The following is a 13,711-nucleotide window of genomic DNA, read 5'->3' on the forward strand; positions in this document are numbered from 1 at the left end:
GGCGTCCCAGCCACTGCCAGAGGCGCAGAGCCTCCTGGCAAAGGGTCCACGACCCCACCCCGCCCTGTTTGTTGCAGTACCACATGGCGGTGGTGTTGTCCGTGAACACCTGCACTACACTCCACCAGACAGAGGGGAGGAATGCTTTCAGTGCTAGACGAATCGCCCGCAACTCCAAAAGGTTGATGTGGAGCCGGGCCTCCGCCAGAGACCAGAGGCCTCTGATCTCCGCCTCTCCCATTTGGCCTCCCCAGCCCTGGAGGGACGCGTCCGTCACAACTACGTGCTCCGGCTGGGGAAGGGAGAGGGATCTGCCACTGACCCAATCACGGTCCGTGAGCCACCACTGCAGCTGTCTTGCAGTGCCTTCCGAGATCAGGACATGGTCGGAAAGGTTGCCTTGATGCTGGGCCCACTGAAACTTCAGGTCCCACTGCAGAGCCCGCATCCGCCAACGAGCGTGATGCACCAGAAGGATGCAGGAGGCCATCAGCCCCAGAAGCCTCAGCGTCAACCTGACGGAGACCCGGGATAAAGGACGAAAGAGTGGAATCATAGCCTGAATATCCCGGACCCGCTGTTAGGGGGGATAAACCCGAAACTGCGCCGAGTCGAGAACCGCTCCAATGAAGAGGAGCTTTTGAGAGGGGCACAGGTGTGACTTCGGCACATTGATGGAAAACCCCAGCTGATGCAGGAGGTCTGCCGTCGTCTGGAGGTGGCTGACGACTGTCTGGGGCGAACCCGCCTTCAACAACCAGTCGTCGAGGTAGGGGAAGACTGAAACCCCTAACCTGCGCAGATGAGCTGCGACCACCGCCATCACCTTTGTGAACACCCGTGGGGCGCTGGTAAGGCCGAAGGGGAGCACGGTAAATTGAAAGTGCTCGTGGCCAACCGTGAACCGCAGGTAGCGCCGGTGGGCCGGCAGGACGGGGATGTGGAAATAAGCGTCCTGCAAGTCCAACGTTACCATCCAGTCTCCTGGGTCCAGAGCAGCTAGGACCTTGAACTAGTGTCAGCATTTTGAACTTCTCCTTCCGGAGGAAGCCGTTGACGTTCCATAGGTCCAAGATAGGGCGTAGGCCCCCTTTGCCCTTCTTGGGTACCAGAAAGTAGTGGGAGGAGCAACCACACCCTACTTCTGGCCCAGGAACGCGCTCGATGGCCCCCTTGGCCAAGAGGGCCATAACTTCTTCCTGCAGAAGTCGCAAATGATCCCCCGATACACGGTGGCATTGCGGTGGCATGGCTGGAGGGGTCGCCTCGAAGGGGAGGGAGTAGCCCCTTCGGACGATTTGCAGCACCCACCCGTCCGGCGTGATATTGCGCCAGTGGAAGAGGTGATGGCGAACCCTGCCACCCACTGGCGTCACATGGGCCTGAAAACACGGACTAGGAAGGTTTTGAGCAGTTGCTGCGGAGGGAGGTGTGGACTGGGCTCGCCGCTGTCCCCGACCGCCGTTACGGCGGTTTCCACGGCCACCACCACGCTGTTGAACATTCTGCGGTGCGTTGCTGGCAGCTTGTGTGGGGGCGCCCCTTTCATGGCCACGAAAGGAGCGAAAGGCACCCGATTGCTGGCGTGGGGCCGAGAGGCCCAAGGACTTGGCCGTAGCCCTGGAGTCCTTAAAACGCTCAAACGGGACCCGGCTGAGGAGGGAGGGACCTCATGGCCATGAGGTACCGCTCGTTCTCCTCCGGCGTCCCGCCATGCCTAGGGACCCGAAGGTGTGGGGCAGGTGGCGACGCCTGCGACTCAGTCGGAGCCGCGTGGGTGGTGTCACCCGAACCCCCGGCCGCATCGTGCGAGCGAGGGGTGGGTTGGAGGAACGATGACGCCTCTCCGACCTCTGATGCCTCTTACCTGAGGACTTGGATCCCAACGACCGATGTCCACTCCTGGAGCTGCGAGGGCTCCGACCCCGCGACCGGTCCCTCGACCTCCCGAGGGACCGGGACCTGGAGCGGCGCGGGGCCGACTGCCGGAGCTCGAGCCGCTTGCGGGACCGCTCCCGCCTAGCTTTCGACGTCAGGGCCCAGCAGTCGGAGCAGGTAAGATCCTCGTGGTCGAGGCCTAAACACTTCAGGCAACGGCGATGGGGGTCGGTAACCGACATCAGTTGGTCGCACTTGCAACAGGGTTTGAACCCGGGCATCCCTACCGGCACCGTCGGAGTCGAAGCCTCGAGTAGAAAAATGATCAAAAAGATCGAAAAGTTTAGTCAAAAAAGACTAAGGGGTAGAGCTTCTCCGGATCTGCGCTAGCTGGCGCGGAAAAAAGAAGAACTGACGTCAGCGCGCATGGGCGGCGTCTAAGTACTCAGACTACGTCATTCCGGCGCTATCGACGCCGACGACGGACGCGGAGCCGCGGACGACACCTGCCGGCACGCAGGGGTATTGCTACGCAAATATTTTCGGATCCAGTCTGACGCCTGGGGATAGTCTAAGGTAAGGAATCTATCACTAACGTGTCTCTTTCAGATATTTCTTATAGAACTCGCTTGGAAACCCATTGGGTCCTGGAGCCTTCCCGGTGTTAAGCTCCCCCAAGGCCCCTCCCAATTCTTCCTCCGTCAGTGGGAGCTCGAGGCGCTCACGTACCTCGTCCGTCACCGCTCGTGGTGGCAAATCAGCAATTTGTCTACCATGTCTGCCGGGAGGCACTCGTTCGGGGCATATTGAGCAGCGTAATATGTCGCAAAGCTGTCAGCCAGCTCCCGCGGGCCCGTGATCGGGTCCCCCGCAGCATCCAGGAGTCTTGGTAGGGTCTGCGCCTGGAACGTATTTTGGCAGAGCCGATGTAACATCTTCCCCGACTTGTCCCCCCACTGATAAATCCTGCTGCGCGTCGCCAGCCATACCTGACGCGCCTCGTCCGGCAGCAGGGACGCATAAGATTGCTGTTGCAAGAGGAGTTGCCCCACCGCCTGGCTGTCGCCGTCCACACTACAGCGGCGCTCCAGGGTCTCAATGTCTGCTGCGGCCCGGACCAAGCCTGCCCTACGCTGCCGGCGCGCAGCCGCACACCACGCAATGCCTACTCCCCGTAACGTGGGCTTCAGGGCCTCCCACACCGTCCCCGCATCCGTGACAGATCCAACATTCTCAACCCAAAAGTGCGCTATGGCCTCCCCCATGTGTTTCTGATAGTCCTCGTTCTGAAGGTGCCATGTAGAGAGGCGCCATCGGAATGGCTGTCGCTCTCTATCAAGGGTGAATTCTATGGTGACAGGGGAATGATCCTAGAGCCCCCGCGACAGTACAGCCGCGACTCCACCCTGCCAATAGTCGCTCGAGGGACAAATATGTAATCTATTCTAGAGAAGGATTTGTGGACAGGTATGTGTATTCCCGCCCACGTGCATGTAAATAGCGCCACGTGTCCACCCAGTCAAGACTGCGAACCATATTCCTTAGTTTTGTGGATATTCCAGCTAACCGCCCACCCCCAGGCCTACATTGGTCTACCAGTCCATCCATGACATCATTCCAGTCCCCCCCTACCACCGCTGGTGTCTCAGGAATATCAGCCCAGACTGCAAATAACTTCTCCACCAACGCAAACCATTGCAAAGGAGGTGGGGCATATACACTGCCCAGCACCAGGGTCTCCTCTCCCACCATACCTCTAATAAATATATACCTGCCCTGCGGATCAACCCATTAAGTGGAGTGAACATAGGAGAGTCTGCGGTGCACCAATATGGCCACCCCCCAGGATCCTCTGACAAAACCCGCATGGTAAACCTGTTGGTAGCCAAAACGCTGTAAGCAAGTGTCTCATTGCCTAGCAAGTGGGTTTCCTGCAGTAACAGGACATCTGCGCGCTCCCTTTTCGCCTTCCGCAACACAGCCCCCCTCTTAACCTTGTCCAATACTCCCCGCACATTCCAGCTAAGGACTCGAAGGGATGTCCTGGGACCTAAAGCCCTAATCTCTGCAATTGCCATCCGGAAACAAGGCAAGGAAATGGCCAGATGATGGGCCACAGAGGTGCATACAATTGAACCATGAAGACCCCCCAACTATCGTGCGACTCGACCCAAACAAACCCCCCCCGTCAACACTAAAAACTGCCCCCCCCCACTCCCAACCCCCACCCCCATACCTCAAAAACACTGAAGTACCTGTCGCGGTAGAGACAGCTCCAGGCCCCAAACCTAGGACCTGAGGCCGTCCGTACCAATGGATCCCCCTCAAACTGCCCATATACCCAACTCCCACTAAACAGGCCCCAAAGCACGGGGGAAAGGGGGTCCCGCCCCTAAACATCTCCCCCCACCCCACTGCCCCACAAACATCACATTCATCATGTACCAAGAGTCTCATCTACCGCGGCTCTCTCCCAGAGCGTCTGTACAGTGGCGCCCCATGCATACCGGTCACTTTAGAATCACATTGATATCAAAGTCTCCCCAGCTCGTGTGCCTGGTGTTCAGGGATCTACTGTCAACGGATCAGGGGCTTCCTTTGACCCCACCCTCACTTTCACTGTCTCATCGGTCCATTGAAATACCTCCTCTGGAGTATCAAAGAAGTGGGTGCGAGACTGGAACACCACCCGCAGTCAGGCCGGATAAAGCAAAGCATAAGGGAGCTTGAGGTCCCGGAGGCGCGCCTTAGCTGCCATAAACGACTGCCTCTGTTGTTGCACCAGTCTCGTATAGTCCGGGAAAATAAGAATCCGCTGATTTTCATACAGGAAGGGTTCCTTCGCCCGTGCCTGCTGTAAGATGGTGTCACGGTCATGATAGTTCAACAATTCGGCAATTACAGGCCGGGGACGGGCCCCCACGGGCGGCTTCTGGACGAGAGCCCTGTGCTCCCATTCTATCACAAAGCATCGCGATAGGGAGTCAGGAGGGAGCCAGCTCTCCAGCCACTGGGCCAAGAATTTCTCCATGTTGCCCTTCTCGCAGCCCTCCGGGAGCCCAACAAAACGCAGGTTATTCCGCGGGTCCCGCCCTTCCGCATCCTCTGCTTGGAGTGCTAGGTTCTTCTGGATACTCTCCATGCTGGCGACCTTGCGCTTCAGGGCGCCACATCGTCATCCACTCCCGAGATTCTGGTTTCTGCGTCCGTGATGCGGGCCACAGCGTTTCGCAAGTCCTGACGCATTACGGTAACGTCCGCTCCCACAGCCCCAATTTTCGCATCTAACTTAACCCTGGATTGGGTTATGGCTGCCATTAGCGCTGCGTTGTCTGGCCCCGGGTTTTGATGGCCCCCCGCAACCCCGGCCCCTCCACCAGGCTCCGTGAATTTGTCAATAAGGCCATGTTTCATAGACCCGCTACCGCTCTCTCCTCTCGTCATCGTGGGCGGCGATCAGGGACACTCACAGGGAGTCCAGCCGTCTCGTCCACCAGTACCCTTCCTCCGTCACTCCTGGGTCGCCGATGTGCGTCCAGACCCTTCCCAAGCTGCTCGCTGGGCCTCCGCAATGTGGCCAGCCGGCTGGTTCCAAGGCGCGCCACCCTCCGTCAAGATCGTCTGCAGAAAGAGTGACAGCAACTCCCCCAGGCCACCTGCAGGATCCCAACGTCACCAGCTAAGTTGCTCCAACCCGTCAGCCAGGCCCCGAACTCATGCACACAAATCAAGCATTGGTTGGTTGGGCTAGTCGACAGGATCTGTGCCACTCTTCCACTCTTCCAGAGCGCACGCAGGAGGGCAGCCACCACCCCACCAGGCCACCTGTCGCGCGCACCAGCCAAAGGTCTCTTGGCCACCAGCCACGTCTTGCTGCCCCTCACATCTCCGCAAGTGCCGTCATCAATGTCTTGGCCTCAGAGCGCCCATGTGCCGCTATACCGTCCACCAGTATGGGCGCCCCCAAGAGCCACAGTCCACTATCACGTTGCGCATGGCGGTGCTGGACCCCACTCCTGGCCGTGGACACCCCTGGCACACACTGGTTGCCGCCTCCGAGGGCCGACCTGCCCCCCGATCCTCCGCCGACCAACTCAGCCACAACTGCTGCCTTCTCGGGCGATGCCAAAATTGAGCCCCTGGCTCTACCGCATACCTTCAGGCCTTGCGAAGTAGAAGCCCCAGTGCCGCTGTAGATGGAGGGTCGGGCCCCTCACGGTGGCAGCCCGCCCCAAGCCGGAGTCTCACGGGGGTCTCGGGTGGCCGCCAAAGTTGTTTGAGGAGCACTCGCTCCCTTGGGCTTCACGCTGCTTCCCTCAGCCGCCACCAGTGCACCTGGCTCGGGGGATTCGTGAAACTCGAGGCCCCGGCTTCGCCACCCGGGACTAGGCTGCAGACTGCCGAGCCTCTCCCCACGTCTCCGGGCACCTCTGCGCTCCGTAGATATCACCGGAGCGTTGCCTCACAGTCTGGTGCTCAGTACTGCACCTCTGGGCAGCAGGGCAGTTCGGGGAAACCAGGATGATTGTCGGATAATGTACGGGCAGGACGGAGCTCCACTAGGCTGCGTCCGCCATGTTGGCCCGCTTAGCCACACCCCCATTGTGATGTAATTTGACATCCTTTAAAAGTTAATGCAGGCCGTGATTTATGAACACCATTTTAAGCTCACTGCATGCATATAAAGAACATATATAATGACAACATCAAGCATACTATGCAGGAAGTAAAATAGAGGAGACAAAGGGCGAGTAGATTAATTGTGCCATCTCACAATCAAAGGTCAACCATCGCCCCACAGATGTGGCAATGCAGGCAAGGGATACAAGGTACACAGAACAACAGTAACCTCTTGCACTAGAAAACCTGCAATCGAGAAACATTAGAGACCACTCCACATCTCAGGCAAAAAAGATTCACAGGTGACAATTTATAATGTACATTTGGAGCTACTATGAAAGCTTCAATTCCATTACAAGATGCACATTTATTTTATTGAAGTGCAAAAGACTAACTTACATTCTTGGATGGGCTGTTTTGAACATGGTCTAAGAAATTGGGCTTTGCCTATTCTATTATCGACCTCTCCAAACTCCCCAACCCAGCGTTATTTACCATTTAGAGACAGCTAACCACAAAAGGAAACCACCACCTTCAGACAGACAATTTATCATCCTCTGAAACCAGAGACAGAAAGGCAACTTCTAACAGTTACTCTCAAATACAGGAAGACAGAGGTTCTAAGAGAGAGAGGCATACAACCACCTTCTAGCTAAGATGCAAACATTCACCTAGAAAAATGAGGCAATGAATGATAACCAAAGATAATATAAAAAAGCCTGCATCAGACAGACAGGCAGTAATTTACAAAGAGACCAGGACTACACAACCGTTTCAAAGTTAGGGTTAGCAAGCAGGTACTGTATTTTAGAAAACTATTTCTTTCTCTTCATCTGTCAAGTTGAATTATTTTAGTAACGTGGCCCATGAACGGACAGGTTTTTCCTACTTGCCTAGTGAAAATAGATAATAATTTAACTGTACCGTACTCAGTGAAACATGGGATTATTTTACTGGAAACGTAGCCAAATCTGGAACTCCATATTCAGCTATAAACCTAAGTCTCAGAAATGGTAAGCACCATCAACAACAGCATTGTGGCCCCCATCAACAGAGTTGCACGAATAAATACATCCTCCACAAAACTAGCACGATAATTGGAAGAAATTGGTACCAACTACAAAAAACTGGACTACAGCAAAAACGCTTACTCAGCAAGCCACAAGAAGGTGAAGACTGCTACAGAACCTTCACACTGGAATCTCAACAACGTTAAAGATGGATAAATATGTATATTCACATTTGAAAAGCTGCTTCATGATGTTGTAAACTCATAATTCAACTAAACTGATGACATCAAAACTTCCAATAGTCATTTCTAACTACTGAAGAAAGAAATGCTGAATTGTATAAGGGAATGCCCAAACTGGTGTTCTACGGCAATTACATATAAGCATTCCTGGCTACTGTCAGAGAAGGAATTCCATTAAAAAAAGTCAGGAGAGGCTTGAGGGATAATCTGGTGAGCAAGCACAAGTGTCAATTAATTGAACAGAATGCAATATCATCGTGATGTTATTTTTCTTCTTTGTACCAGATATGAGTCTAACAGGTTCATTAGGAATAATATTTTGCTGGCTCGACAACTTCACTGGAAGGCCCTCGTAGACGTTATTGCCTTAACTGTGATGCATTTACAATTATACTGCTCATAACATTCAGTTGCAATTTGCTACCAGTTGTTTTCCAACCAGTACTGAATTTTGCAAACTGACCAATGTACCTACAGGTCAGTTTTTGACATTCTAAATAAGAGAGGATTGCAGTCCGACCTCCCTGATTTGCATTCATAAAAAATAGGTCCCAAATTGCAACTCACTACATTTGGACAAAATCACAGGGATATGGAATGCTGAGAAACAGGACACACTAAAGGAGGCATTCAACAGATTCCAACAACACAGTAATTATAAAGGCACTAAAAGTCTTTCAGAATTTGAACAATTATTACACTCTGACTCAGACTCAATGTATGGCAGAGAAGACAATATATGACACCAGCCAACATTCTCAATTTAAACATAACAATTTGTTTGATAGATCGCACATTCTATAGAGATGGATTACATTTTGAAGCAAAATGAGGGTGGCAGTAATTAACAGAACTTAAAAGCAGGCAAACAACTGAAAAAAGATAACACGCTGCCATCTTTTCCACTTTTAACAGCAATGGGCGCTATCAACTAATCTACACACTAGCAAAACAAACAGTACTTAAGTCAATGGTAAAATACATAAAAACCCTAACAATCATAGTGCCTCAAGCAACACTTAAATAATCAAAAAAAGGGGGATGGAGCTGTTGCAGGGATTCTGTTTAGGTACAGAACTGTGCTTGGGGCCATAGAAGATTGGCATGTAGGGACTGAGTCACCATACCCCCTCAGTACCTATGAGCCCGAGTCCGACTAGCTATAGTGCCTTACTTGCTCTCCTAACTTTACCAGCGAAAGTGAATTGGCACCCATAACACAACACTCTCGACCCTCTCAGGGATGGAAGTAACAGGACACACCCTTTCACTATCTCACTCGTCCACAATAAAATAAACAAAAGACAATAAGGAAGTTTAGAATATTTATTCTATTGTGTCCTAAAATGTAGTATTCATGCCACAGTTCGAAAACAAATGTATATCAAAAATACTGTTAGCATGGCTAATGAACCATATGCTATAAAAAGCCCTGTCATGGTATAAAACAGATTAGCCTAACCCCTGTCCCCTTTCTACTGAAGCTAAATGATTATACATCAAATATCTCTGGGATTAGTGACGAACCCCGTACCTTAGCATATACAGATGACCGCTCTACCTCTCAACCACTGCAGTGGATCTTGTTCCAGAACTCTCACTCCAAGAGTTTTCTTAATCTCCTTGTGCTCAGTTATATGACGAGACATGTGTGCTCATAAACAACAGCTGCATGTGTGTGTTGTGTCTGAGTGCTAGTGTCTAACCAGATAAAATAACAAGGGGCATTGTTGTTTGACCTTGTCTAGGGTGGTCAGACTAAATCCCAAGAAAAGACACAGGTTCCGTGTGAAAGTACAGTGCGACACAAAGCAAGTATGTTTATATAGTAATGTGTGCAAATGAAAATGAGTCCTTTAATGTGCATAATTAGGCTAAAAGAGGGAACAGTACAATGGGCCATGCAGGAAACACATGACAGAACCCTTGTTTGAAAAATTACAGACAATACTGAGAATAAACGAGACTTTCTTGATTTAATGCAGCTACAACCTTCCATAGCAGTACAATTTCAACAGTATCCTGCTACAACTTTATCTAAGGACAAAACAGAAACTAACCATACTAAAAGCCAGAATATAATTAGGGAAGATAACAAGGAAACAGCATTAATTGTACCGAGCACAATCTTGCTGTAGGGTCAAATAAGAACAGTGCAAATTTAACATCTTTAAAAATAATCCCCGAAGAAAATATTGCAATTTCACAGGCACACAGATAGTGAGTTGGCACAATCAGAACTTGTGGAAAAAAAACAGCACAGTATCATGAAACAGCGAATACAGCGAATGAAAAAAACATTGAGAAGACAGCTTTGAAAAATTTACCAGAAAATTCAGACTGAAAAAATGGAGAAAACTTAAGATGATCTAAATTCCTATCAAGTAACAGCAAAATCCAGTTTTTGAGGGAAATGATCAACGAAAAGACCAACAACCCAAAAATGAAACAAAACATATTACAGAAGTGATTACCCTAAACACTGCTATCCTATCAAGAACTTTGGAAATCAAACAATTATAATCTAGATATCCACAAGCCACCTCCATTGTCATGTCAACCAACAGAAAAATAAATACAACTGAGCACGCTTAGTAATGAAATTGAATTGAAGGAAAATGCTATTTTACAGGAGATCACAAAAGGCATCTAGCTGAGGGGAGGGGACTGGGGGAGAGACAGGTACATCGACAAAGGGACTGATGCTCTGCGAGGCTGCCACATTCGACTAAGTGACCTGATGGCATAGTAGAACTAACACATAGTGAGCACCATGCTGTCTGACCGGACCTCGAACCTTGATCGGCACAGATAGTCGGTGAGGCCTATACCCCTGACAATTACTGCTACCTGGTATAAAGCGTGTCTGCTGCACACGGGACACATTGCGGTTGCCACTTCGAGTGTCCGTGGCTTTCCTGCCTTCAAATATTTTGTACTGGGCTCAGCCCTATCTGAGGTGTCATGGGATTGGAATAGCCATGTGGAAGAGACGCATTTGACAGACGCACATTATTATATGGCAATGAGCAAAATCTGGTGACTGCAATAGGCAAATCTAATAAGTTTTATGAAGGCTGTAAATACTAATAAAACAGGACTTACATGATCATATTCTCTCTATATAATGTTTTATTAATAATTAGTCATGTACAATTTTATAACTATTGTGATGACTTTAAATTAACTTGAACAATAATACATTACTTGCCTACTCACCTTATATGACTTGCAGAAGTCAGCAGACCACCATCTCTGTGACTGATTTTAAAGGATGGTTTAAACATAAAAACGCTCCTTTTCTTTAAGGAAATTGGTCTGCTTAAAAAACTTCTTTTTGTTTTTAAAGTTTCACTGAGAGATAGCAGTGGTTCCCTGGACCAACACCTACTCCTGGTGAAGCCTTTACAAAAATGCACAAAGGGGTAGAGGTTCCAAAGTTCACTCCTTCCTCTTAGCGACCCAACTTGGGAGTCAGAAAAGGTTCAATGATTTGGGACTGAACTACGCTCGTAAATCATTGATACACTGGATTCAGACTCAGTATTTGAAAGAGACGCCTGCAACACACCCCTTTCAAATACCGAACGGGCTTCATTTCCATTTTAGGAGTCGGCAAAACTTCACGGACTCCTAAAATGGAATTGGCACACATGGAAAACGTTTATTTGCCGTCACAAACTCCGATTGAGTGTGTTTATAACCATAAAAAGTGTTGCACATCTGGCCCTTAATTACTATATGCAAATTTAATATATGTAGTTCTTTTTAATCTTACATTTTAAACCCCAAAATATCTGCAGAATGAGAAAATGATGCATATATTTCATTCACCTATTTGCTAAAAAGGTGGGTGTCAAAGAGGAATCATGTGCAAGCTATGATAATTTTAAAAAGTCTTTAATGAGGAATGTAATTAAATGTACACTACATGTGTTTGAGATCCTGCCTTTAACACTGGCGCTCAACAGCAATATGATGCCAAGTTTATATTTTAGTATCTCGTATTGAGCTCACCACTCCTTGCAGGCCGTTGGCTTATTTTTTTCCAGTTGCTGATGGAGCTGTTCATTCTCCCGCACCACTTGCTCTACACGTGCTCTGAAGCTCTTCATTTCTTCCTAGAAAAGTTCAAGAGGTCGAAAGGTCAAGTCTACGAAGACTTCTCGTTTTCTTTACTCGCAAGTTCGTTAGAGTTACGAAAACATTTGATTCCACAGCAGGCCAACTCAATATATATTTTTTAATAACACTGAAAGCATCTGCAGGGCATAATTATTAGTAAACATAAAAGGTTTAGAAAACGATTCACATTTTACCAAGTCTTTAACACAATAAGATTTGGTGACACAACAAAACGGGATAACAAACAATCAATTAGATTTGCATATCGAACCCACTGTACTCTTAAGCATAGACATACCAAGGTGTTGGTGGCGCTGCTTGAAACCCATCGTATAAGAAAAATAATGATTGTGGCAAACATTGAAAGAAAGAATGAAAAGAGTATTCTAAAATGCATGGCTACTCCCAGGAGTGTCCGGGCGCTGACCTTTCAGTTGACCCCAAGATGCAACCACATCAACTATACTTGATGGGAGAACCACGTCTTCAGTCTTTTCTTGAACAGGTCAGAGGATTCTACTGATCGTAGCTCCAAAGAGGATTTATTCCAGGTCCCTGATCCAAGATAGAAAAGTGTCCTTCCGCCCATTCTTGTGCGCTTAATCTTAGCGATCGTTGCCAGGTGGCATGAGCTGACCGTAGATTTCTGGAGGGGGCATAGAAGATAATTCTAGCCCTAAGTAAACCTGCCCCAGAATGGTGCAGTGGTCTATAGACTAGGATTAGCGTTTTGTAGATAATTCTCTTCTTTATCGGAAGCCAGTATACTGCACGCCGGTGTGAAGACACATGTTGTTCGGGGCAGGTTAAGTAGAATAAGGGCTGCCATGTTTTGGGCCACTTGAAGCATGTTAACCAGATAGTCCGGAAGTCCTAAGTATAGGGCATTTCTGTATTCCAGTCTCGATGTTATGGATGACTGGATCACTACCTTTCTTGCGGACAGGGAAAGATAGTGTAAACATTATTTTAAAGTCCGCAAGAGCACAAAGCATGTTCTGACCACTGACATAATCTGTGAGTGGAAAGACAAAGCATTTTCAAATTTGATAACCAGATTTTTGACTACTCCCCCCTGAGGCCCAGGGGGTGGGGCACCCTTGGGCCACATCATCTGCCAATCTGGGGGTTACGGCCAAAGAAATATTTCTCTGTCTTTTCTGCATTGCGTTTTAATTGATGTAAAGACTTCGAGTGAAAGGCAGGTTTTAATTGACTCTCCCCCAGCTTCCTCTTCCCTACCACAGTTAAACAAAAACTGAGTGTAATTAGCATAAGTAATCACCTTGACCCGGGGGCCCTCTGACTTCTGTGCTAGCGGAATCAGGTAAGCATTAAATAAAGTCTGAATTAAGGCCGACCCCTGCAGTACTCCTACTGTCAACTCGAATGCTCCCTATAAGCACGAGGGAACCCATTCTTCCTGCCCTCTATCCTTCAAGACGGACGTTATCCAATCCAGAGCCACTTCACCTATACTAATGCCTTGGAGGCGAGCTAAAGGCATAGAGTGAGTGACTGTATCGAAGGCCGCTGAGAGATCTAACATAATCAGAACGGCCTTCCCCCCACATCCAAGGTACCTCTAATATTTTCAGTGCCTTCAACCAATGCAGTCTCAGTACTGAAATGTGGTCTAAAGCCAGACTGTCTGGGATGGAGAAGCTCATTGGTCTCAAGATACTGCGACATCTGTTGGTTAACAGCCTTTTTGAGTACCTTAGAAAATGACAGCAATAGGGCAATTGGCCTGTAGTTGGATTGCTCGTGGGGTCTGCTGTGGGCTTTTTTAATAGGAGGAAGATTTTAGCCTGCTTCCACGCCACATGGACAACT

The 13,711-nt window shown here is 49.2% G+C and overlaps 1 protein-coding gene across 2 annotated transcripts in view; it reads right to left on the bottom strand.

The window, feature by feature from the left end:
• The window catches only part of CEP89 (centrosomal protein 89), a 1,224,823-nt gene that overhangs the window by 499,127 nt on the left and 711,985 nt on the right, over positions 1 to 13,711 (bottom strand). For both annotated transcript variants that reach the window (XM_078670561.1, XM_078670562.1), the window contains exon 12: positions 11,768 to 11,871. In XM_078670561.1, the coding sequence (XP_078526687.1) occupies positions 11,768 to 11,871 (104 nt within the window). The remainder of the gene's footprint in view (positions 1 to 11,767; positions 11,872 to 13,711) is intronic.

Source organism: Lissotriton helveticus, chromosome 12, assembly GCF_964261635.1.
Source record: "Lissotriton helveticus chromosome 12, aLisHel1.1, whole genome shotgun sequence".
Classification (NCBI taxonomy): domain Eukaryota; kingdom Metazoa; phylum Chordata; class Amphibia; order Caudata; family Salamandridae; genus Lissotriton; species Lissotriton helveticus.